At 48.0% G+C, this 25,455-nt stretch overlaps 2 protein-coding genes across 2 annotated transcripts in view; one reads left to right on the top strand and one right to left on the bottom strand.

The window, feature by feature from the left end:
* Window positions 1-15,691, top strand: part of snrka (SNF related kinase a) — a 30,457-nt gene extending 14,766 nt beyond the window's left edge. The window contains exons 4-6 of the mRNA XM_062539626.1: window positions 6,706-6,918; window positions 9,178-9,312; window positions 11,802-15,691. Coding sequence (XP_062395610.1) covers window positions 6,706-6,918; window positions 9,178-9,312; window positions 11,802-13,194 — 1,741 coding nt within the window. The 3' untranslated portion in view covers window positions 13,195-15,691. The remainder of the gene's footprint in view (window positions 1-6,705; window positions 6,919-9,177; window positions 9,313-11,801) is intronic.
* A 545-nt stretch (window positions 15,692-16,236) lies between these two features.
* Window positions 16,237-25,455, bottom strand: part of ano10a (anoctamin 10a) — a 22,032-nt gene continuing 12,813 nt past the window's right edge. Inside the window, exons 12-14 of the mRNA XM_062539627.1 lie at window positions 22,463-22,579; window positions 21,371-21,390; window positions 16,237-17,236 (exon numbers count right to left, since the gene is read on the bottom strand). Coding sequence (XP_062395611.1) covers window positions 17,161-17,236; window positions 21,371-21,390; window positions 22,463-22,579 — 213 coding nt within the window. The 3' untranslated portion in view covers window positions 16,237-17,160. The remainder of the gene's footprint in view (window positions 17,237-21,370; window positions 21,391-22,462; window positions 22,580-25,455) is intronic.

Here is a 25,455-nt window from a genome sequence, read left to right as displayed (position 1 = left end):
TGCACAACTTTCCCTTTACTCTTGTACCTACATTTTTATTGATAGCATGAAGAGCAGAACATCTTATCAACTTAATGGGTAGGTCGTCTTGTGGTTCACTGGCAACGAGTCAGTACCCAGGCCACACTGGTCCTGATTGGTCGGCTGTGTGGTTAGCATGGTTCCCATTGGCCTCCCATCTGTGCTTATATAAGAGATAAGCTGTGGATATGTGAACAGGAGCCAGACTGGACCCTTCTGCTCCACTGCCACACTCCCTGTGCTGTGCACCCTGCTCTATGGCAGCAGGCCAGAGCCAATCACTGATACTTCTGAACCAACCGCTTATTCATTACAAAGCTACAGGGCCAGCGGCAGCTCTAATGGAATTACAGTCCGCCACTATTCCAATGTGCCTGCTTCAGTTCACAGACCAGTTTAAGGTTATTTCTTTCATTGGTGTGCACTGGTTATATTGTGTGTTGTCTACTTATTGACTTTGTGCTCTTTGGACAGCAGTCTCAGCAATAAGCCATTTCTAGATAGATATCTAGACTGTTATTTCTTTCATTTTTCATTGTTAAACCTGGTCTTTCCTGGTTGTCCAAATGATTACTGTAGTGCCCGTCTCTGGTTGATTCAGTATCTGCCCTTGCAGCAATGAAAGGACCCAACTGCACTCTGGGTAAAGGCAGAATCTGTTGAAATTTGTATGCCCCTGTCTTGTGGTGTGAGAACCAGACAATGAATGTCACAGAAGGAAAAATGGTTCATGTATGGCTATTGATCATCTGGTGGAAAATAACGTGGCTGCTGCAAGTGCTTTGGCACACTGTGCTGATGTAGAGGTGCTGACGTAAGAGAAGCGCACGTGTCCACTGTGCTCTGGTGGTGGCACTGCCATCACTACAGCACTCCCTGACCCCGAGTAGGGCAGGCCTGGGCTCTGGTGGCACTGCCATCACTACAGCACTCCCTGACCCCGAGTAGGGCAGGCCTGGGCTCTGGTTAGAGCTTAGATCGGGCCCAAAAAATCAAGCCCGAACCGGCCCGAGCCCGTGCACGTTGTGTCCGAGCCCGGCCCGGCCCGGCCCGACATATTAACTGTAATTATGAGCCCGAGCCCGATTTAAACCCGACACTTTTTTAAATGCGTGAGCCTTATAACTGACGTTCTCAACTACAATTACGAGTTGTTTGAACTACACAAATCTGAATTAGGCCTCTTAATGAATAATGAAACAAGGACTAAGCATGTAAACTTCGTTGTTTGTTTATTCTGAAATGGATCACAAATGGATCCGAATGAAGAAACGCAAATGTCAAAACGAAACGCCAACGCAAATGTTGTCACTGTCCACGACTTGTTCGAAACTCTTACATACGTCCGAAGTTAATTCTCCTGATTTAATTTTCTTTATATCGTCCATCTCCATGTTGCGTTTAAGCTAGGCCACACAATGTTCTTCAGCAGAGCAGCAGTGTGTTGCGTGCCAGTGGAGGAGACCGTGCGCATGATGTTGCATTTTGTAACTTGCAACTTTGTACATACTTTGTTACTTAAGCCTACTTTGCTAAAAAATATATTTAATATTTTGGATAATGGCATAGTCTCCCCACCCAGGTAGGCTAATAAAGAAATTATATATATTTAAAAAAAAAAACACAAATGCTTGATCAAAGGCCCGACCCGGCCCGGCCCGAGGATAGTGGCGGGAAATATCGGCCCGACCCGGCCCGCGGGTCGGGTCGGGCTCGGGTCGGGCTCGGGCTCGGGCAGAGAATCTAACCTCTAGCTCTGGTGGCACTGCCATCACTACAACACTCCCTGACCCCGAGTAGGGCAGGCCTGGGCCCTCTCCTGTAACCCCATGCCTCCACATCTAGCATCTACCTTTTGCTATGTCATTATTCATTTACATATGTATTATGTATTAATACATTATATCTTCACTGATTTACAGCAGTTCTTTCTCTCCAGTCATAAGAACCTGACTGTGGCCTGTGTGCCCATATTGTAGGTGAAATGTACTGTAAATGTTTAACAGGAGCCTCTGAAACCTTTATGACATAACTCATCGTTTCCCATCCTTGGGGTTGGAACCCCATGTGGGGTCACCTGAAATTCAAATGGGGTCAGCTGAGATATTGGGTATCTTACAATTGACCAGTACAGTACATACTTAATACAAATATACATACATACATACCTTGAATAAAAAAACAAAACATGATATCCAAGTTAAGTAACTAATCAGATCCTTCATCACTATCTAGTTATGTAAAAATAAACATAGACATCCTGCATGAGATCCTCATGGGTTATAATACTTGTTCCATGTTCCAAACAAAGTAGCAAAACAACCAGGCGTGTTAAACAAAGTAGCAAAACAACCAGGCGTGTTAGTCAAATAAACAAATTAGCTTGCTAGGACATTTGGGGAAAATAGCGCTCTCAACTGGATGTTACAGCAGAGATGAAATGCACCATCTCTCTCAACATGCTGTGAATGATTGGGGTCACCAGCATTTTGAAACATCAAAATAGGGTCACCTGCCAAAAAAGGTTGAGAATATCTGACATAACTGCTACAAGAAAGCCTAGAGAATTGAGAAGCTGTTTTTTAGTATCAGCATCTCGGTGTGTTCAACAAATCGTTTTTCAGACTTATTTGGGAATTGCATGCCATGTGCCCAGCAAGATGCTGAGTCCTCTGGACAGAATCAGCCCCTATTGCTGTTCCCCACCCGTTCTCCCTCGGTAGGGTTCCTTTGGACAGAATCGGTCCCTATTGCTGTTCCCCTCCCGTTCTCCCTTTGTAGGGTTCCTTTGGACAGAATCGGTCCCTATTGCTGTTCCCCTCCCGTTCTCCCTTTGTAGGGTTCCTTTGGACAGAATCGGCCCCTATTGCTGTTCCCCTCCCGTTCTCCCTCTGTAGGGTTCCTTTGGACAGAATCGGCCCCTATTGCTGTTCCCCTCCCGTTCTCCCTCTGTAGGGTTCCTTTGGACAGAATCGGCCCCTATTGCTGTTCCCCTCCCGTTCTCCCTCTGTAGGGTTCCTTTGGACAGAATCGGCCCCTATTGCTGTTCCCCACCCGTTCTCCCTCTGTAGGGTTCCTGCCAAGCAGGCTCCTAAGCAGCTTTTTGTTTATCGTGTGCTATTCATATTCTGTTTTTAAATCCTACAGCCTACCTCCTTTTGAAAGGCAAGGGACTAATTCCCCGACATAAATAATTCACAGTGATGTTTAGCATTTCATCAGTCTTCAATCCTCTGTTGTTGATTTAAATAAATATGCTAATATTTGGTGTGTTTCTCAGCATGGGCCTCAGGGAATACTCCTGGTACATGAAAAAGACCATTTCAATGTATTGCTGCCTAGCTCTCCTTCCCATCGTTCTCCCGCTTCTGCGCTTTGCTCCGACTGCACTGTGTTCAGTCATGCACTGCTAATGGACGTGTGGGGTGAGCCAAGGTGGAGGTGCAGTGAACCAGCTCAGCCTTGTGTAGCGCTGGATACATGCTAATTATTAGCGGAATGATGAAGCTGATCTGGTGTGTAGACTGACGTTTGTAATGGGCGATGAGCGGCACTCGTACAGAACCGTACTGGCCTGATGAGGCGGCGGGGACAGGAAGTCCTTAGCATGTTCTGCTCTGGCCAGCTGATGCCCGTTATCCCCTCAGCTCGGCGTTATCCTGCAGCCTCTCTCTGTCCAGGCTGTTCCCTCCGCGAGACTGGAGCGTCAGCAGAGCTCATTACGCCGCTAATCACAGGCCACGGGGCCAGCGGCCGACGAGCCTTTTTCTGCTGAATCACAGAGATGGCCGCGGCTCGCTCATGCACACGCAGACCGGGGCTAGCGCGCTCGCTAGCGATCGCAACGATTATCGCAAGGACCTGGGCGTGGAGGCAGTAATGTCCCGTCTGTCATCAGCTCGAGTGAAGATCTCTCTCTGTAGCGTAGCACTTCCCACTCGCACTGCCCGTGCACATCACTGGGCTCCTTTGCTTACATTGGCCAGCATTCTGTAAACATCCTGCAGAGTGCTGAGGTTTGGTTGTTTGCTCACTCACTCACTGACAGTAATGCCCAACACACACGCAACACACAACACACAACACTTGCATTCTCCCGCTGCACAAAATAATGTTTGGTCCGCGGTGCTCCTCTTCTGTGTCTCATCCCCCTAACCATAACACTCTGTCTGCCTTGTTTTGTGTCTGTGCCGTAGACCAAGCTTGCACATACAGTAGAATGAAAACATATCAGTACACAGCTTGTACCCTGCTTCAGGCAGATTTTCCTAAACATGTACTTTGACGAGCCACACAACATCCCAGTATTTCTTTCTGTTGCTGAATGCATTAGCCAGGTAACCCCAACCAAGCAGTGAAAAATCTCTTTTTTTGATTTTTCGTTGGTACGTGATTTTTCGTCTCTAATTGGGTATCTGATTGTGTGTTGTGTGGAGCGAGGTGTGCGGCCATGTTTGCTGGGCTGTGTGAGCATATGTGCTGCTGTACGGGAGAGGAGCTGGCACGGGCTGCAGGAGGGACGCAGCATTCCTGGGAGGATTCTATAAATATAGCTGAAGCTGTTTTTTGTCCTTCTCTAGTGAGCAGCGGAGGGGAAGCAGGCACATCCCTCGTCTCAGCAGCACAGAGAGGGGGTGGGGCAACTGGGAAGACTGGCGCTCACTTCTCCTCTGCCTGGCGCTTAGGAAAACGGCCATTTCTGTGAGATTGAGAGTGTCCAGACCGAAGATCCAGATGTGGTCAGATGAGAATCACTGCTGAAAGGCCTGATGAGCAGAGTCTCCCGAGTCCTGTTTTTGAGCTGCTCTACGATGCTGTTTTTAGAGAGGGAAAATAATGTTCTGTTCCTGCTGGTGGATTCATGTAAACTACTTTAATCTCGGCTTACTTAATTGCGCCATTATTTTGTTCCCGAATGATTCATGTTTGTTTTTTTGCCTTTCTGGTAGTTGTAAGCCTGGGAGTTGGGCTTTGAGAATGAAGCCAGAGTGGAGCAGAGCTGCAGAGCTGCCCTGGTGTTGTGTTACCTCCACACACATATTCCACTTCCTGGCCTCTTCACACTTGGATGGGAGTGTGTTGAGAACTGTTTGCACCTGCTCCATTGCCACCGCTGCCTCTGCTCCTGATTTCAGAGGCATACATTAACGAGAGGTGCAGAGTGTTTGTGTGGGGGAAGTTCCCACCTTACGAGTTCTCCTAGTATTAATTGGGGAGCTTTTTAGTAGTTTCTCCCAGGTTTTGGCTCTGTTTTGCAATTTGGTGTAATAGAAACAACCTTAGTCACTGATGTCTTTGTGTGAGGTTAAAATGATGCCTATTAAGTGTTGGAAACGGCCAAATCCTTTTCAAATCCGGGGACTAAAAATTACCCTTTGATGAATTCATTTCTGACCGCCTCTTTTATGGACTACATCTAAAGATAGGAGCTTCAGCCAAGAGTAGGCTATAAATAATTGATGGCTAAATGTGTAAAAATGGATGCGACTTCAGAGTAAAATCCAGGCTTAAGTGAAGTCCTCCCTCCCTCTGCTAGGTGCATCATGGACTGAGAGTCCTGTTTAAAATGTTGCCTAGTCATGGCAGCGTGTTGAGCCAGCACGTGGGCTTATCAGTGACCGTGCATATGGAGCATGTAGCCTCTCTTGTGCCCATGTGCCCGTCATGCGCTGCCCTCGGACCATGGCAGCGCACTTCAGCGGGCACAAATGCTGAAAGGTCACGGCGTGTTGACGTGCCCGTGGATGAGGGCACTCCTGCGGGTCTGGGATGCACACAGGGCTGCTGATGCAGGGACTTGGCTTGTGCTGATGCTCTTCACTGTTCGCCTGTAGAGACCGTGCACACTGGTGACTGCTGACTGTGTGTGTGTGTGTGTGTGTGTGTGTGTGTGTGTGTGTGTGTGTGTGTGTGTGTGATGCGGCGGGCGCTGCTCTGCCACAGTTCTAGTGGAGGAAGGCTGAGTGTGCTGACGGAACTCGGCTGGGCTCCAGCGGCGGCTTCAGGTCTGCGTCTGCTCACATCAGTGAGACCCCGGCCTGCGCTCACATGGCCCTGCTGCACCGCACAGCACAGCACTGGCCTGGGATCAGCCTCAGGCGCGCCGCCTCTCCAGTCCACTCACTTCTCCTCCACAGTCCCTGGTGTAATTCTCTCAGAGAGCTACTATTCCAGAGTTGTGAATGTGGAGCAACTAGGGTACTAGTTCCCAAGGGGAGGCTGGCACGATCCAAAGGGGGGGTTCTAACAACTAAGTGTTCTTAACGATTTGTGAATTCTTCAAAATTGTGTGTGTGGGAGGATATTTCACCTGAGGGCAAGGCACCACTTCATTTAGTCATTTACAGTAGTGTGCTGAAAGTTTCTGACTGTCGAATGGGAGTTTGCACTGTAAAACATGACCTAGGGGAACTACTACACAGTCAGCTGAGACACGTGTGTGTGAGAGACAATGTATCACAGCTTCACATATTACATTAACAATGGCAATTACAACGGTGCTTGAATTATATTGTGAAGACCTGGTGCATGCCACTGGTCCATGAGTTTGCGTATGTATTGTACTGCATCCATAATCTTTGTGTCCCTGTACCATTTTCTTCATGTGGACATAAATAAAGCGTGTGTGTGTGTGTGTTTATGTGTGTGCTTGTGTTGCTGATTCTCTGTCTCTGTGTCCTCCAGCCTAATAAACCGCATGCTCCAGAGGGACCCAAAGCGGCGGGCGTCGCTGGAGGAGATCGAGGGCCACGCCTGGCTGCAGGGGGTGGACCCGTCCCCGGCCACAAAGTACAGCACGCCGCTGGTCTCCCACAAGAGCCTGTCGGAGGAGGAGCACAACGGCATCATCCAGCGCATGGTGCTCGGGGACATCGCCGACCGCGAGGCCATCGTCGAGTAAGCCGGCCCGCCGCAAACGCTAGCGCAGTGGTTCTCAAACTTTTTCTTTCATTCCCCACTTTGATCAAGGGGGCTTTCTCGAGCCCCACCTGTCCATCATCGCTCTATAGAAAGTATAGGTCAAGCTCAAAATTGTCATATTTATAACGTCACTTGCTAAATATACCTCAGTAGGCCTAACAAATAACAGTTAGGCTACTAAAGATAAATATCAGTTCAAAAATAGAGAAAATAAAAATCTAAATCAATGACCAATAACGTCAGTTTTTTGTCATTGACAAGGTGTCAATCCTTGCTTCAAAAAAAGCTGATTTCCAATAATACAGCAAAAGGGCCAATTATATGCTACCATTGTGTTATAAATGAAGTTCAACACTCTCACAACCTCGTTCAAAATCTTATTCAGGTCAAGCCTTGACGCGAGCGTTTTCCTGAATGAAACAGTCCGTCTGTTGCGCATCAGGCACTACCCTCTTTATCACGACGATAGCATTTCTTTTACCTGTTATCGTCTGTGCCCCAACCGAGCAAAGTCCCTCACAGTTTTCCCATTTGATGTCCTCTTCTGCCAGGTAGACTAATTGTTGAGATCAATGTTGAATAGTTCATCTGCAGTGGCCCTACTTTTGGCATACTCGCAGAATAGAATATCTTCGCCCGCTGTCAAGTTAACAAAGCGGACATAAGCAATAACTAAACCACCTTTGTGGTGGCCTTGTCCACTTGCAAGGCAAAACATGAGTGTTTGCGTTTGTCAAGCAGTTGTTCTTCGAGATCGCAGAACAGCAATTGTGTCGTCGGACAGATAGCCAAGATATCCTTCAATTTTACTGCGCTCGTCTCGAACATAAACGGGTTTTTTTTCCCGCTGCAATTAAATCCGACATCAATCATTTTTTTCGGACTATGGTTCCAGGACAGACATTCTCATCTGGTCAATGATAGGCCTACAAGAGTCTAGATTACCTTGTTTGTGTTTGTTTTGTGAGATGGAGGTGCATTCTCGTAATTATCAATAAAGAAAGGCACAGGCTACAGATCAAAAAGAAATCTCCGTTTTTTCACGTCAGCTCGCGCCCCACCTGGCAAGTCTCTGCGCCCCACAGTTTGAGAAACGCTGCGCTAGCGCAAAACGCTGATGACTAACGGTGTGGGATGACTGTGCGTCTCCTCACGCCACGTCTGTGTGTTTGGCCGTGTGATGCGCTCCCCTCGGTGCTGCACCCTCCTGCCTCTCTGCTGCTCTCCTGCTGCTCTCCTGTGCAGAGTGCTGGGCCTGAGCAGGCCAGAGACACAGAGAGAGAGACACAGAGAGAGAGACAGAGAGAGAGAGACAGAGAGAGAGAGAGAGGGAGCCCATTTATCAGCCCTAGGTCTTTTACCCCCCTCTCTTCCTGCCATCATTCATCAGCGCACTGACACCTTCATTTTAATGCACACCCAGGCTGCGTTCATTAAGGGAGATGAATATGGCAGGCTGGTGTGCAGAGACAAGCCACCGAGGCCAAGCCAGCGATGGGTCTCAGATGAAATGAGATTAGTCTCTCACTCATGTGTGGACGCTGTTTGTAGTGCTACTCCCACACCCTCCTACAACAGCTGCTTCTGTCCTCAATGGAGTGTGAAATGGGACTAGTGTGTACGTGTGTGTGTGTGTACGTGTGTGTACGTGTGTGTGTGTGTACGTGTGTGTGTGTGTGTGTGTGTGTGTGTGCAGAGGGCCCCCCTGCAATGAACATTATCAGAGCCCTTCCCCACCTCGCCCTCCCCAGCACTGGGGATCCCCTCTTCTGATGAGAGTGCAGGATGATGCAGCATGCTGATGAGTCATACAGTAAGCGCTGGCTGCCTAATAGCCTGCCGGTGTCCTATTTCTGCTCCGCTGATGAGCTGGAGTATCACCGTCTTGTTCCCATTCCTGATCTGTTTGGAGAGGGAAACACAAGTAGAAATCCCACTGCATCGCTGCATGAGCATATTGAACAGTGGAGATGTTGGGAATGAATAGTGAGCTTCCCAACAGCAGTTCTGGCGCCGAGCCAGAGGCAGGATGCCAACGCGCCCGCTGACCATCTGTCCGCTCGCCGGCTACCTGGGCAGGGACGGCGCACGGCCATCACACATAATCACCACTAGTTTGTACCTGTTGAATCATTTAGAGATCCACACTGCGTGGCAGGAGCGTGGGTGTCAGGATTTGGAGCAGCCGTCTGACTAGTGTGGCCAATAACGCGCTCTCTCTCTCTCTCCCCCCAGGGCCCTGGAGACCAATAAATACAACCACATCACAGCCACCTACTTCCTGCTGGCTGAGCGCATCCTGAGGGAGAAGCAGGAGAAGGAGGTGCAGCCACGCTCCTCCAGCCCCAGCAACATCAAGGCCCAGTTCAGGTACACACTGGAGTCTCACTCTCTCTCTGTCTGTCTCTCTCTCTCTGTCTGTCTCTCTCTCTCTCTCTCTCTCTCTCTCTCTCTCTCTCTCTCTCATGTGTCAGGCCTGTCAGTAGCACACTGCTTGCCAGCTGGGCCACCTTTGTATGCATAGAGCCACTTGAGCACACCAAGTGCTTTGTACACATAAAGTGCACAATAATTTTGCATCGTGTATGGCCTGAAACTGGAGTAACTGTGTCACGCTTACTGGGAAGACTTTGGCTAGTAACCCAGTTTTCACTACACGTAGCCTTGTACTAAAAAAGAATTTTGTGTGTTGTGTAACATTTATGCTGTGTTTATAAAGCAGATGTCATGTCGGGTTAAAGTTTAGGACAACATGTCAAAATATCAAATCATGGTTGCACTGTTGCTAGTAAATGACACCACCTTTTATATCAAATTGAAGAACCTTGTAAATACCAGAGGTGGAAAAGTCCAGCTTCAGAAAGTAAAAGCCCTGCCACATAGCCGTCAGAACCATTTACTTCAACCAGCTGATTCTAATTAGCACAACTCTCCAGCAAGGTAGAGAAGCTAATTAGTGAGATCACCTGTGTTAAATGCACAAGCAGATCCAATCATGGTTGGATTTTTACTTTCTGAAGCTGGACTTTTCCATCTCTGGTAAATACACATTTTAATGAAATGGAAGAGCATCTAGTGAAATGAGGGGGGGATGTGTTGCTACGGCTGCTTTCTTATTAAATACTTCATTGTCTCAGTTGTCTACAGAAACCTGCAACCAATACACACATACATTAGTGAGTTCTGATCTCAAGAGCCCAGAGTACCCATACAGTAAAATGACAAACATGATGTGATCTGATGGCGTGGTATTGGGCCAGTCCTAATTGCCTGCCAGTGTCTCTAGTGAGAAGAGATTCCATTATTCCAATCCATTATTTGAGTTGGTGGTGTGCAGTCATGCTTCTGTACAAGTGCTCTAATAGTGCTCTCAAGTGCTGTAATAGAACACATTTAAACCATCACGCCTCTGATGCATTCAGTAAAACCTTGGAGGGAGACTTGAAAATGCTGTAAACCAAAATGGGAGATTTGTTTGAAAATACCTTGTATAAGCTACTCCTGAGGACCATTAAACAGGCGATAATTATTTCTTTGTAGCGGTCCTAGAAAGAGATATTGAAGATGCAAGGACTTTCCCAATTCCCATAACCCCTCTCCTTAAAGGTCTCCCCACATAGGCGTGACAAGAGTGCGGCGCACTCCACTCTCAATGTTCGATTACATTAGACTCCATTGTTGCTAATACACTCTGCTCACGACCGCCCAATCCTTTTGTTGCCAACCTGTGCGCATAAGATTTGAGTGAGCAGGTCCCAGAAAGTAAAACTCCGGTCATATTTTCCTACTGCCAGTGACTGATGATGGCATTTGATTTACTGAGTTGTTAATTAGTTGTGCTTGATGATGCCTGATATCAAGAAAACGAATAACATTTGGTGTATCAGCTGAAGCAGGAGAGGGGGTATAGAAAATAAATGAACAAAAACCTTGTCAAGGGAAAAAAAAAAATCTTTTTTCTGTGAAGAAGATTCTGTCATCCCAGATCAGGTCCTATAAATGCCTGATGTTAGAGGAGGGGGGTCCAGTTGTGATGTCCAGTTGTGATGTCTAGCGTATGGCAGGTCACCCAGCTCAGCCTCCAGCCGGCCCCAGTGGCCTCAGCAGCGCCTCGTGATGGATGGGCTCTACGGACGCTGCTGAACGCACCACGCAGTGACCTAGAAACCATGTTGGGCCATTCCCCTTTTAGCCAGGGCACAGCACAGGGGTCTCCCAGTCAGCTCTGGCCAGAGGAGCGCTCACTGCCTCACCCTGTCTGACGGCCACGCCCCTCAAGGGCTGGGAGCTCACATGAGTGGGAGTGGCCAACACTGAGGCAGAGCGTACCATGCTCCTCTCAGGAAGATCAGAGAACAATGCAGCTATTCCCTGTGTTTTTGGATTGCCTCTGTTGTATCAATCGTGTACATTTTGCAAGGTACGAGACAATTTGTCAAACAGAAGTTAACTGCTGAGACAAATGCAGGTCTAAGAATAGAATTCATGATGAATAATGTTGCAGAACTCGGTTCCTTTGTTTACTCTCACAAGTCTTCAATCAGCAAATGCTTGCTAGCCTGTCCAGTTGATGCTCACACATACCTGCTATTACGTTAAAATGCTACCTTGGCACTGTTCAGATTCACACAGTGCCCTCTGTCTCAGAGAGCTGCTTCCTTTACCCTCACAGCCATCGGCTGCTTTTTCACATCATCCAAACGATGATCAAAGGAATGTGTTGTTGCAGGCAGAGTTTGATGGCAAGACTCTTGTTTGACTTGATGACTGTAGGCTACAAAGTGCTTTGTGGATTGCAGTTTGTAGCCTTAAATGTTTATGCTAATGTCACCTTCTGGTTCATTGTTGTTTGTCTACAGGCAGTCGTGGCCGACTAAGATCGACATGCACCAGGACATCGAGGACAGCCTGGCGTCGTCCTCCATCTCCCACGCGGGCGGGCCTCAGTCTCCGGCGCGCAGCGCTGAGAACCTGCTGAATGGCCACCGCAGCAAGGGCCTGCTGGACCTGGGCCGCCGCGAGGAGCCCAGCAGCAGCAGCAGCGCCAGCGAGGCCTCGGGCAGCAGCGGCTCCTCCTCCGCCCAGGGCTCGTCCGGCATGTCCAACCCCCTGGTCCCGGGCGGCCTGCTGGCCTGTCCGGCCTCCACCGCCGCCAAGCAACGGACCTGCCTCTTCCGGGTGGAGGAGGACGAGGAGGAGGAAGACGAGCAGGACCCCTCGCCGCTGTCCGCCCAGGTGGTGCTCCGCCGCAAGCCCTCGTCCATCACCAACCGGCTGACGTCGCGCAAGAGCGCGCCGGTCCTCAACCAGATCTTCGAGGAGGAGGGCGAGTCAGACGACGACTTCGACATGGACGAGAGCCTGCCGCCCAAGCTGAGCCGGCTGAAGATGAACATGACGGCGGCGGCGTCGCCGGGCACGGCGCAGAAGCGCTACCACCGCCGCAAGAGCCAGGGCCGCGGCTCCAGCTGCTCCAGCTCCGAGACCAGCGACGACGACTCGGAGAGCCACCGCCGCCGCCTGGACAAGGACACGGGCTTCACCTACAGCTGGAACCGCCGGGACAGCAGCGAGGGACCGCCCGGGAACTCCGGGGGAAACGGCGGCGGCGGCAGCAGCGGAGGCCAGAGCAAGCCCCCGGGGGAGGGCAACTCGGGACCGGACCGAGGCAGCCCCCCAGGCGGGGGTGGAGGTGGCGGAGGTGGCGGGGGCAGCGGAGGTAGTGGTGGCGGCGGCGGCGGTGGTGGTGGGGGCGGCACCAAGGGACAAGGCAGCCCCTCCAGCTGCTCCAGCGGCAGCGTCAACCGCTCGTCGGGGTCGTCGCGCAAAGCGTCGACGCGCAGCGGCGGGGAGCTGGTGGAGAGCCTGAAGCTCATGAGCTTGTGTCTGAGCTCGCAGTTCCAGCAGCGCGGCCCCGGCGGACGCTTCATCATCGACCCCCAGAGCCTGTCCAGCATCAAGGTGCAGGAGAAGTCCTCCTGGAAGATGTGCATCAGCTCCTCCACCGGCAGCTTGGACCAGGTGGGCCTGTCCAGCACGGGCCTGGGGGTCCCCGGGCCAGAGACGCACGCCGGCCAAATGGCGTCGGTGCTCACCGAACTGGGCCTGGCCAAGGAGAACAAGCTGAACCTGAAGAACAATGTGCTGCAGCTACCTCTGTGTGAAAAGACCATCTCTGTGAACATCCAGCGGAGCCCCAGAGACGGGCTGCTGTGCACCTCCGCCCCGGCCAGCTGCTGCCAGGTCATCTGAGGGCGGCTCCCTCCGCCAGCACCCCCTCTCCTCTCGCCCCCCCCCCCCGCGCCGCATCTATAGCATAGCAACCCCCCCTCCCCCCTCCCCCCTCAGCACTCCTCTGGGGTCTGAGGGAAACTCCTCAACATCTCGAGACAAACCCCCCTCCACCTGCCCTACCTGCCTTCTCTGTCGTCTTAATCATTCTGACATTATTTATTGGGTTTCTCTTTGTTTCCTGACTGGCACCTGTTTTTGAGGTGCATGCTGCTAGCTTTATGTTGGTTTTCATTTTTTGTTTTGTTATTAGTTTTTTTTGTTTTGTTTTGTTTTTCTGTTTGTTTTGCCTTTTGGTTCCACTAAAATGAAAAGCGCTTATAAAAAAAAAGATTCCAAGGGATTGAATAGTGTTGAGTCAAACTTGTGTAAAATATTCATTTTAGAATAAAGGTAAGTTGGAGAATGTGTTAAAAAGACCAAACACCTGACCGAATAGCACAGGATAGCTAATTGGGCAAGCACTTATATTACGGACTCTTCTAACATCGAATTTATTCAAATCCTAAATATGCGTTAACATGGATTGTAAACTACAGAATGTAAATTTCCGATTTCAAACATAAAGCTACAGTAGTTGAGGAGCAATATTGACCATAGAGAGGCCTTGACTGAATCCCTTTTCCTCTGTTTCCCTTCTAACGGTGTACAGCTCTGCAAAGTCTTAAACAGACGACCAATATGGAACACGTGTGGTTCCATTGAGATTATATTATTTCTATATTTAAATGAATTTCTTTAAATTCATTGGGGGTTAATCTGATATTTGAAAAGTGCTTTTAGTCATAGACAATCTGTTTTGTTCACCCTTTTATTTTTAATCTTTTAAATTAAAGATGTTTTTAATTGGACGCTCACCTGTATTGATTAATCGATTATTTTACTAGACAGTGCTCAAAAAAAAAAAAGTTTTAGAATGGAAGAGTTCTGATCTTTTAAATCAATTCTGATTTTAAGAGAATGTCTAGTCCAATTTCCAATATACATCAGAGCATCATCAGACCTTCCTGTGGTCTATTTGGTCAATCTATACGTGCTATACTACTGAACAAGAGATTGAATGATGGTGTCTTTGAAGGATCCAAACATATCTTTCATCACTGCCCACACAGATAATGGCCATTTGTTTCCTAACTTTGTACACGTCCACATGGGGTGGCGCCACAGCCTCTGGGTGTGTGTTGTCCCTGCTCCTCTGGCAGCGCGGCACAGGGGCCCCATGAGGGCCATACGGCCAGAGATGGATGCCTTGACCACTCCCGTCTGTCCGTCTCTTCTGCCCCTGACTTCAGGTCTAGTTCAGATGCCCCATGTACAGTGGTCCAGACAGAAAACATAAACAGGGTGGAGTGTGCAGCAGCCTTGTGAGCACTGCGGCCTCTCTGTAGTTTGGTGTGTGTGTGTGTGTGTCTCAACTCGTGTCTATACTCTCCCAAGTGTTTGCTTTGTCCCATGACTCTTTCTTTTTAGTTACTGTCCACGAGTGCTCACACAGAGTAGTGAGGGGGTGTAAATGGGAGGGGTGTGGATGTGTGTGTGTGTGTGTGTGTGTGTGTGTGTGTGTGTGTACGCGTGTGCGAGTGTGTATGCGTGTATGTGTGTGTACATATGTTTTTCAGAAGTTTTATTTTTGGAAAGGACTGCTGTTTTAAAATGCTTTGTGAAAGTGGGACCTGGGTTGCAGGAGAAGGCTGGACTGGGGGTACCCGGGGGCCTAAGGCCTCGCTCACTCAGCCAGAGAGGGGAGTGACCTCCTCACGGAGAGATGACACTTTAAACAAGCCAGGCTAAAGAACAAGAGCAATCTAGTGGGTGGGGCAAAATCCTGAAATCTATTTTAAGGGCATTGGCAATAAGCTATGAGTTGCAGCTATATGTAAATAAACTTCTTTTGTTTTTATATTTCCAACATGTACAGCCTTGGGATGGCTGTCTTGACTGTAACAGAAAATGATCATCTTGAGTATTTTTTGTTTTCTTCTGAACTGAAAGGTCTGTAAATATAGGTGTATATATGGTGCTCTGTATTTAGATCTTAAGTGTTGGCCATTTTGGTTCCTAGCTGTAATATAGCCTTATTAGTTATGAGTGTCTGATGAAACCGAGGTGTCAAAGGAGAAAAAAAAAAGAAGAAAAAAAGGAAAACCTCATTGCTGTACCCATGTCAGTCTCTGAGCCTGTCCTGCCCTGATATAACCAGGTGAATGATGTGCATGTGTTGTTAGTTGAACATTATTGATCCACGTACATCGAGGAAGATTTTTTTTTTTTTTTTTTTTTAAAGAAGAATAAAAAAAAAAAACACCACTAAAATGTTACTGGACCAAAACATGTACTAGAATAAATGAATACAAATTGAAAAAGCAAAAATAACTAAATGTTCAAATGTTGAAACTTTGTCCTCAGAGGTTACATATAGCTATGGTAATGTCCAAAATTAAATGTTGTGGAAAATGTCCTCAACCTGTGTTTTGGTTTTGTCTTCTGTACTCTTTGACAACAAAAATGTGACTACACTATCTACAGTATTCCTAAGGAGAGATTTTATCAGCTCAGTAATACAAGGTTACATGGCTCTACAAATGGTTGCTTGGAAGTGGAGAGAACTGAACTTTTGAGAAGGAATGGTGCTAAAGGTTGAAGGTGAGCTTTTCAAGGAGCCGTTAACCCATCCCGTGATGACAGCTACTCTGTAGTGATTTACATCCAGCTTGTTCTGGCTGGGAGCTCAAGTAACCCAGCACCTCTCCCCAGCCAGACCCTCCCCACCACCACCCCCACCCCTCATCAGCCTGGCACACTCTCAGCCACACACACAGCGATAGAGGGGCCACTGTGGAGGAGTCCTGCATCTCCATGCAGCTCAGCCATTTCCCTTTTAGTGTCCCAACAGACCTGTGTGAGTCTGGCCAGAGTGCTGCTGATGGGAGAGAAGCTCCAGTATGTGTGTGTCCAGCCCCGGGCCCCTCCGCTCACTCAATAAGCATTCTAGTCCATAGATGGTCTCAGAGCACGGACACATTTATTGCCTCTTATACATTTATTCCCAGGAAGGAAGAGCACGTATACTGTAACTCTGCATCGAGTTCTGTGTAGAATGTGATATCCAACGCGATGCACGAGGGCCATAATACTGGAGCACTTGATATGGTGACATTTAAAGGCATTGCATGACATTTGAGTATCTCTAAAAATAAATAAATGATTAAGTCATTTCTTGTCAGAGTGCAACAATAGTATTGCTCAATCAACCACAAACCATTTAAATATTGATACATTTTGTGTTGTCAGTAGGAGAATAAGAAGCTGTTAATATGTAATGCTTTTTAGGGTAATGGTGAAGCCATTCCCGTGCAGGCCTACAGAAGTGATGATGTGTCAGTGTTCCTGAGGTATTGGCTTATGCATTGGATTTTTTTTTGGTCTCCAAAGGCCTATATTTAGAGGACTGCTTCTGATGTGGAGATTTCAAACCCACAGCAAAAATGACCATGACGGCTGGAGAGGGAGATAAAGGGTTATTCATTGTTTTTGAAGGACTAATTTGATGGTATCCATATTTAGAAAAGAACAAGATGGTGCATTAATGCAGCTAGTCTTGTGAACCATTCAAACCCTGTGGCTTAAGGACACTACATAGCCATAATAGGAGCTGTCCCTGGAACTTGCAGCCCAAAAAGAAAAAGATGCTCCACCTCATCCATGGTGCTTGAGCTGTGCAGTTCAACAAACTGGATAACTAATCTCACAACAAAACAAATTTCTGCAGAAGGTGAAGGCCTCTGGGTTATAGCAAGGTTCAATAACAGTCAGAAGCTGTGACAAGCCAGTGCAGAACAGCATGTTCGGCCAAGGAGTGCATTCTGTCCATTATGTATTGTAAACACCTTCCACTGTTGTCTAATATTTCAAGGAAGGGCTTCGGCTTCAGTGTCTGTGTTGGCGATCTCTTTTCTCCTCACTGTCAGTGTATGTTGGGGATTCCAGAGGTCTCCAAGATTTTCTGGAAAGATAAAAGAACAACATCAAAACAACGAAGACATTATCTCTACACAGATAAGCTCTTTCTGTGACATAACAGCAGTTTTTTAAACCGACTGCAGATGAAAATAGTCACAGGTTTGAATTGTAACCTTTAAAGTCCACCCTGCTGAGGAGAAGAAGGGCTCAATGTGTGAGTGTGTGGCTGCAAGGGTTTTGTATTAGTGACTCCGAATAAGCTCTGTCTACATGAGTCACAAAAACCAACACAGGCATGCCAACATCAGCTCCTCCAGCTGAGGCATCCACCACTATTATTAGCAAGATCACACTTGACTCTAAATAAAGTAGACATCAATGAAGATTACAATTACAATTCATCCTAAACTAGGACCAGTTAGATCATGTAACCCACAGATTTTCAGGAATGTAGCATTAAAATAGAAAATATTACAAGTAAGTTGTTTTTCCTTCATTTCACTACATCCGTCTGATAGCCCAGAAGCCTGAGTTAATCAATTCATTCCCATGCCTGCAGCAAAGACAGGCAGATTACATTCTCTGTGGAAAAGTGTTACGTGCAATTCACTTTGTAATGCAGTAGTGGGATCGATAGGGGGAATTCTGCTGACAGGCATCTTCTCCTGAGCCTTTCACAGGGCAGAAACCCTCAACAGAGGGAACATGAGCTTGTCATCACAGCTTACCCGTATGTCTGTGCGACACACGCACGCACACACACACACATGCACGCACGCACGCACACACACACACACTATGGATAGCTATTATAGGTCAAGCTGTTAGTATACACAATTTAAGGGTTGCTCTTTGTGAATTAATCACATTGCTAGAAATGTTTTTGCCTTATAATATAATATTACTTATCTTTTTTTTATTATATTACCATATAATAAAAAGATCTATGATAAAGAGTCATATGTGCAATGTAAGTCATTTAAAAAAATAGTAACTGAATTTTTATCACAGAGTTGTGTGAACATGCAATGGAATAAACCAGCCAGGTAATGAGATGAGTAATACAGTCGTGAACGACTGCCGTACAAAAAAAATCCAGGTAAATCCGAGATGGCCAAGCAGGAAGCATTTGGTGAATTGGAGACAAATTCACTCTATTTACCTAGACAAGTAACCAACTGGAGAGATGAAATTTCTACAATTAGGGTAAATCAGCAATTTCTATTTTAGATTATTGCACTGCAATTAGGTCATGGGCCTCTGCCCTTTAACAAAATAGTCCTTCTTTATTGTTACAAATGATTTAGGTTGCTGCCGTTATCAGATATTTAGTACACTAGCTTGTCATGTTGCCTATCTATGTTGAGCATAACCATGAACTTCAAGACCATCTGAAAGGGTGAAATGGTGTCACCTATTTCTGAATGCTGGGTTTAAAACCAGCCACTGCTGACTGTGACTGCAGACTGAGCTGTCCTTAAGGTCTAGGGACAAACCATATACAGTACACAGTCAAAGCCTTTGACATGGTGAGGACTGCAACTAGGCCACCAGCATGACTCATGATGAGACCTCACAAGCCCAGATGAAAGCACTCAAGCAAGAGTCTCTCTGCACAACCCAAAGGAAGAAGCCCTCGCCGAGGCGCCCACATTATCCGTCTACCACAACAAGCGTCTCATTGTACAGAGCCATATGGGACAGGAGCCTTCCTGGAGCATCTGGAGCCCAACTCCTACAGGCTGCTTGTGAAAACACAGACAGCAGCTCAAGGCTGATCTTGATCATAGGTTGACCGTATGTACAGTTACCTTTACACAGTCATGGGGAGCACATTCCAAACGGCGATGAAAGCCACTGAAATGTTTAATTTATGATGGTACTGTAGTCACTCGTGCTTTGGCAGCATGACAAACGTGGAGGTCAGTGAGGGCCATCTAAACCTCACACTGGCCACTAACGTTCGACTCTGACAACAATCCTCCATGACTCACTTGTCCTTCTGCCCATTCTATGGCCAGAAGAAGGAACCATGTTCTGACCAAGAGAATTTCCCACCATTTGGCTACATTTAGCACTTCTCACAGAAGTGTGGAAAAAGCTGTGTGCCTCATGTCTGTTACAGTAGGTATTTGATGTTGCAGCTCTTCTTAAGCAGTTTTTCCACCAATGGGCACACTTGAGTACTGCCTGTTCCCTGTCCTTTGTGTATGGATGCATGGAGATGTTAAATAAACTTAACATGTTTTATTTATAATAAACAACACAATGAGTTCTGTGTATATGTTGTTCTTAGAATGCATCCATGTGGCGTCCTGTACCCTGAGAATGGCATGACTTTGTGGAACAGCAAGTAACAGGCTACTACCAGCATGGTCACGCCTTGAGGAAGGATACTGGCAGCAGAGAGGAAAGAACCCGTATGGCCTGATGGAGTGAGTGGCTGGAGCTGTGGAGCTCTGTGGGCTGGGAGGTAATCCCTGCTGCAGATGCTGATAGAGGCCTTGTCCCCGGCCTCCTGCTGATGCGTGGAACTAGTGGATATCAACAGCTTTTCCACGGGCTCCTCTGCTGTGTCTCAGCACCGCCATCTTGTTTAGCATGGGAACACCAGTAGCTCTACCGCACAAGTCTGTTTGCACGCAAGTGTATGCTGGAGTCAGCAGGTTGAACAGAATGAATGGCGTCTCGGTTGGCACACACACCATGGAGCCATTCAAGTAGAACAAACTGCGTTCCAAACCAGCAAAGGTAAACGTGATATTACATAACTCGTTGGCCTTAAACTCGTGGCACATATCCTTGTGGTTATTAACACACTGTACACCAGAGTGATCCGCATACCAATACAGAGGACACAAGGTGACATTTCTGAATAAAAAAGAAAAGCTTTGAAGCAATTCCTCAGGCTTCACCTCCTCTTGGGGCCATGGCTGCTGAGGGATCCTCCAGAGGTGTCTCTGCCATCCTCTCCTGAGCTGCCAGGGTGACCTTTCCCCGTCACCGGGTCACCTCTGTGTGCCGCTGGTTGGCTGCCAGTGCTGGCTGCTAACGGGGGGTTTCCATCGGGCCAGCAGCTATTTTAGGCCGAGCCCAAACGGGAGGCTCGTCTCCCCCCCCCCTCCCAGAGCACCTTGCTGCGGTTACTGCTGAACCCGTGGAAAAAATCCGTCACAGTCAGCTGGCGGCGCGATTGATGGGGTCAGATGCGGAAGCGGGCTGGTGACAGGAAGATCTTCTTCTTTCGCTCGTTGGCCAGTTCACCGGTCCATCTTACACCGTCTCCCGCTGAAAGGCCCGTCTCCTGTTTCTCTGGGTATCCTGGGGTGTGTCACATGCTCTTTGTGCAGCAGTGCGGAGACAAGCGTCTGCTGAGGCCATCACCTGCCTGTGGGCCGGACGGAAGCTGTGTCCAGAGAGAGGGGGCCGCAGATGCAGCCGCAGTGCTGGCCGAGGCCACAGCCGGTGTCCGGTCTGTTTTGTGATGCTCCAGAGGAGGCCAGAGGACTTTGGCCTGTTAGCACAGCCTGCTTCATCATGCTGATACTTAATCAATGAGTCCTGCAACAGCCCACAGTCCAGCTCATTGGACAATGTTAATGGAGGTGGAGAAAAGCTTGGCTAAGAAAAATCCCAGACTCTACCCAAACATGCGCCCAATCACCGCGCAGCTCCACAACTGGAGCCCTCCAGCGTTGGGTGCAGTTCTCTGGTTGCATGCTGCACTGGCAGACATCAAACACAACCTGAAGGTATCCAGACAGAGCAGTAATGATCCGCCTGCTTCTCTGGTGGTAGGCAGCATAGGGATGAATGGCTGTGTCATCTAGCCCATTAGTGCTCCTGTGGATTTGCTTTTGGAGTTGTTGTTGTTGCTGTTACCACATGCATTGTTACAATGGCTTCCAAACCATTTCAAATGTTACTTAGGCAAGCGGAAACTCCAACTCCTCCTTTCTCAATCACACAAATTGAAACCATCCAATGCACCCCAATCCAAGAATCTGCTAACACATTCATGTTAAAACGTTCTTATCTATAGTGCCACAAACCAAAACAAGCACAAGTACCCCTGAGGACCATCACACACTAGTCATCAGGCCTCCCTCTGAAGACACCCAGGTGCTTACACAGCAAGCCGTCACACACAATGCAACAACTGGGGCATCAGACTTACCGGTGGTAATGAGGTCGCATCTGCTCAACAACAGAAAACGACAAGAAAACAAGAATCAATGCGGTTAAAGTTACCTGGGGAAAGGAGTGGGCTAGCCTCTATTGATTAGAGACGTCTCACTCAGGACTCTGTGTGCATGAAATAATAGCCGTGCTAATTACTTGAGCACTCTGGCTCCGTCTTTAATCCGATAAAAGGCTGTCAGACTGGCTGCGATTCAGATGATTCATATTAATATCTATTAATGTCCCCAGCCACATCGCGCCCTACTCCAAACACTGACAAATGCAAGGCTGTTGCTGGCCGAAGATTAAGGATCCCGCTAAGCCCACTGTGGAAATAAATTTCCCTTTCCCATTGAGTGGCATGCAGAACGCGTGCTTTCCGCTCATAAATTTGAGTGGCTTTCATAGCCTTTCAGTGTAAATGAGGTCCTGTGCTGCTGTTGGGTGTATATAAGAGAGAGGGGAAGAAAGAGAGAGGAAGAGAGAGAGAGAGAGAGAGAGAGAGAGAGAGGGAGAGAGAGAGACTGTGACCTACTTCTTAGCATTTTGCCAGGTCATAAACATCTGCCTGACTAGCCAAACCTCATTAGCATACTCATATGCATGGACAGGCACTCTGGCTTTCTCTCTACAACAGAAACATACACGCATATATAGATGCACAAACATACACGCATATATACAGTAGATGCACAAACATACATACATACATACATACATACATACTGTACATAGATACACAAACATACATACATCCATACATTTAAACACAATGCGTTGGAGGCCTGCGCCCACACAGATCTCCATCTCCATCAGTGATTAGGTGGAGTGGTTCACTGTCTGGAGCTGATTAGTGCAGAATAGAGTAGAGTGGAGCCCCATCAGTCAGCCACTGTTTGCCCAAGCAAGTCTACGGCTCATTTAGGTACAAACCCCACACTGTTTGATTCTGCTGTATATCTTTGTGTGAGCACACAAATACACTTGTATAATTAATGCTGTGTCTACAATCTCTCTCTCAGACACACACACACACACACACACACACACACACACACACACACACACACACACTCAGTGAACTCACTTTTTTCTTGAGCGCCTCCAGGGACTCAAACTCCAGGCGGGCCAGCTTGATCTGGATCTGCTTGGGGACGTCTGGGATCACGAAGGCCAGGATGAATTTAAAAGCCAGGAGGATGTGCTGCAGTGAGAAGAAACAGAGCCATTCATTCCATGTGCCTGCCCTTGGACTGATCTCCCTTACACACACTGCACTCAAGACAGGCCAGTCATTCTGAGCTAGTGCACGGCCATTGTGCCTTTGATGTATGTGACACAACTCTAGGGTCAGCGTCCCGTACATGCTCACACTCACTCAGACTCTCTCTCTCACACACACACACACACACACACACTCACACACACACACACTTGGAACCATCCAATCTTCTGTTCCCACCAACGGAAACATTGTCCCATCCTTTTTCAAACAGTCGTGACGGGCCTCACCTCCAGCAAACTTGCGCAGCACAAACAGTGTCAAGCAGAGGTGTTCCAGACAGCGCTGCTGGAGAAGCCCAGAGAGGGAGAGCGAAGCGTGCAGGTGTGCGCCAGAGACAACAGTGAGGGAGAGAGGAGGGAGTGGGACATGAGATGCAGTCTTGAGATACTGGAGCTCCTACTTTAGCTTTATTTTGGTTTCTCATACCTCCGTGTCCCTTCATTTCAGTTTCAAACATTCTTCTGCTAGCTAGACCATCTGTATTTCACCAAAGGCACCAGAATGATGGGTTTGCATTCCAACCTGGGCTCTTTCTCCATATTTGGCAGGAGAATGTGACAGCGGCCAGGTGGCTCTGAGGGGGGACAAACCGTCCTGCTTCTCCCTCTCCCAGAGCCGTGGCTCTTCTTCCGCTGCCAGACACGGCGGGACACACAGCCACACCGTCTCCGGCTCAGCAGCCGTCCCAGGACACGGGCGTTTGCTTTGGACCCGTTCCAGCCGCTTGTCTACACGCTGAATCATCACATGCGACGTGATGGTATCTGTCCTTAATCCTTCGATCGATACCCACACAGGGGCGCCGACACGAGGCGGAGATAGCCACAGCGGGGCGAAACACCAGCCTCTGGGTGCGGACGCACACGATGCTTTTCGACACCTCGTCGGGTGCGATGAAAAGCCGAGGCGTTTTAGCTGTGTCACCTGAGGGAGGTGAGCGCTGCCCTGGCACCAGGCTCCGTGCCCACTCTACTCTGCTCTACTCTACGCCGCTCTGGCTGGCAGGCTGGCAGCTCTGCCCGCGCTCCTGACAGCAGGCCCGGCCACGGGAGGCTGCCAGCCGAGCCGCCGGGGCCCCGCGGGCCTAATGGAGGAGAAAAAGAGCCAGCAGAACACCGAGCACCGGGCACGCTGGCGCCTGACATGGGGTCAGACCCGGGCCTGCCGTCCTGCTGGCAGAGGAGGAGGAGGAGGAGGAGGAGGAGGAGGGACAAGGGGAACCTCCTCAAAGGTGGAGCAGAGAGGAGCGGCAGAAGAAGACAGTGCCTTTGACGGAGTAAGAATCTGACATGAAGAACACAAGGTTAGATCTCCTATTTTCAGTGAAAAACTATGTAGGCCTAGTCTTCAATCAAATACATTTATTGAGTTGAAGGCCATATATGGTCATGTCTGGATATGAATGGCAACTATGACAAGTGGAAAAGAGCTGATACAGACAAAGACACTGTATGTACCAGAGCTGAGCTGTGACCTCAACCATAAAGGCCAGACCATTCCTACTTTAGGCTACCCATACTCAATTCAGTTCATTTCCCCGGTGTGGAATCAAATAAAGTCTTCTCGTCATATTCTCCACACAAGACCTAAAAGCACAATTTAAATGGATGTTATCCACCTGAACACAACTAAGGGACAGGTGTTTGTAGAATGAGGAAAAGTTTGACAGCTTCCAGGTTACAGTTACTCCTCCAAAATCCATATCCATGACTCCATTAATAAAAGTGTTGTGCTGATTCTGTGCAGAAAAAACAGCTGTAGTGACACCCCAACGCTGAGTTAAGTGGCTTATAAAGAATAAGCTTCCATATTGATTGTGCGGAGACAGGAGAGAACTGTTCCTACCCAAGGCCCCACCCCTCAGCATTCATCCCACTTAGCTGCTGCCATGCCCCTCATCATTAAGGGGAAATCACCAGGCTGCTTCACCTTCACTCCGCTCTCCCAGGGATGATGGGTGGGTGTCTCCGCACCCGACAGGGCACCACGCAAATGGAATGCCTAATCTCAGCCACTCCTCTCTTACATATCAATGCGCTCATCTGCAGAGGACACAATGTCTCAGTGTCTCGGTGTGGCCGTAGGAACACACTCACTCTTTCTCCTGCTAGCTGAGGGCAGCAATGATTTGAGCCGAAATTCATGAGAATGCTATTGTGTCTGGTGTCCATGCCGACTGATGCATTCCTGATCTGACTCAGCTCAGATGCCCTGACTGAGGTCTGCATTTATAGCTCATGTGGAAAAAAACAGCGGTGCTGTGTTTCTATGTGTCTGCCCGTATGTGTCTGCCCGTATGTGAGTCTGTTTGTCTACATATAACAAGTTTATCTGCAAAGCAATCAGGTTATTTCATTATCATGAGGCTGCACATCAGTGGAGCACAGAGCTACAGACAACAGCAGTGGCATTACAGAGCGGCATTTACTAGCACTACATACAACACATATCATCATAATGACATGGGATTCAGAGCACTGCGCTACTGGCTTATCTTACGAGCAAAACAGTGGCATAATTGTTTAGAGTCATCATTACATCAACCTCTACTGACAACAGGCCTACTTGTTTAATCAAATGGGCCTTTCCATCCATTAACATAGGCTATATGTGCATACTATTATGGATCATAATTAAATAAACTGTTATATAACATAAATGTTTCTACATAACCTACAGTAATATAACAGAACATTTAGAGATATTTGATGATAAAAAAAACAGGACAAATAATAACAACTGATTATATTCTTGAAAGCCTGCTTTGTGAATGTGTGTTTCTGACAACAAAACCT

Source organism: Sardina pilchardus, chromosome 6 (assembly GCF_963854185.1).
Source record: "Sardina pilchardus chromosome 6, fSarPil1.1, whole genome shotgun sequence".
NCBI lineage: Eukaryota > Metazoa > Chordata > Actinopteri > Clupeiformes > Clupeidae > Sardina > Sardina pilchardus.
This window is presented reverse-complemented; position numbering and strand designations above follow the sequence as displayed.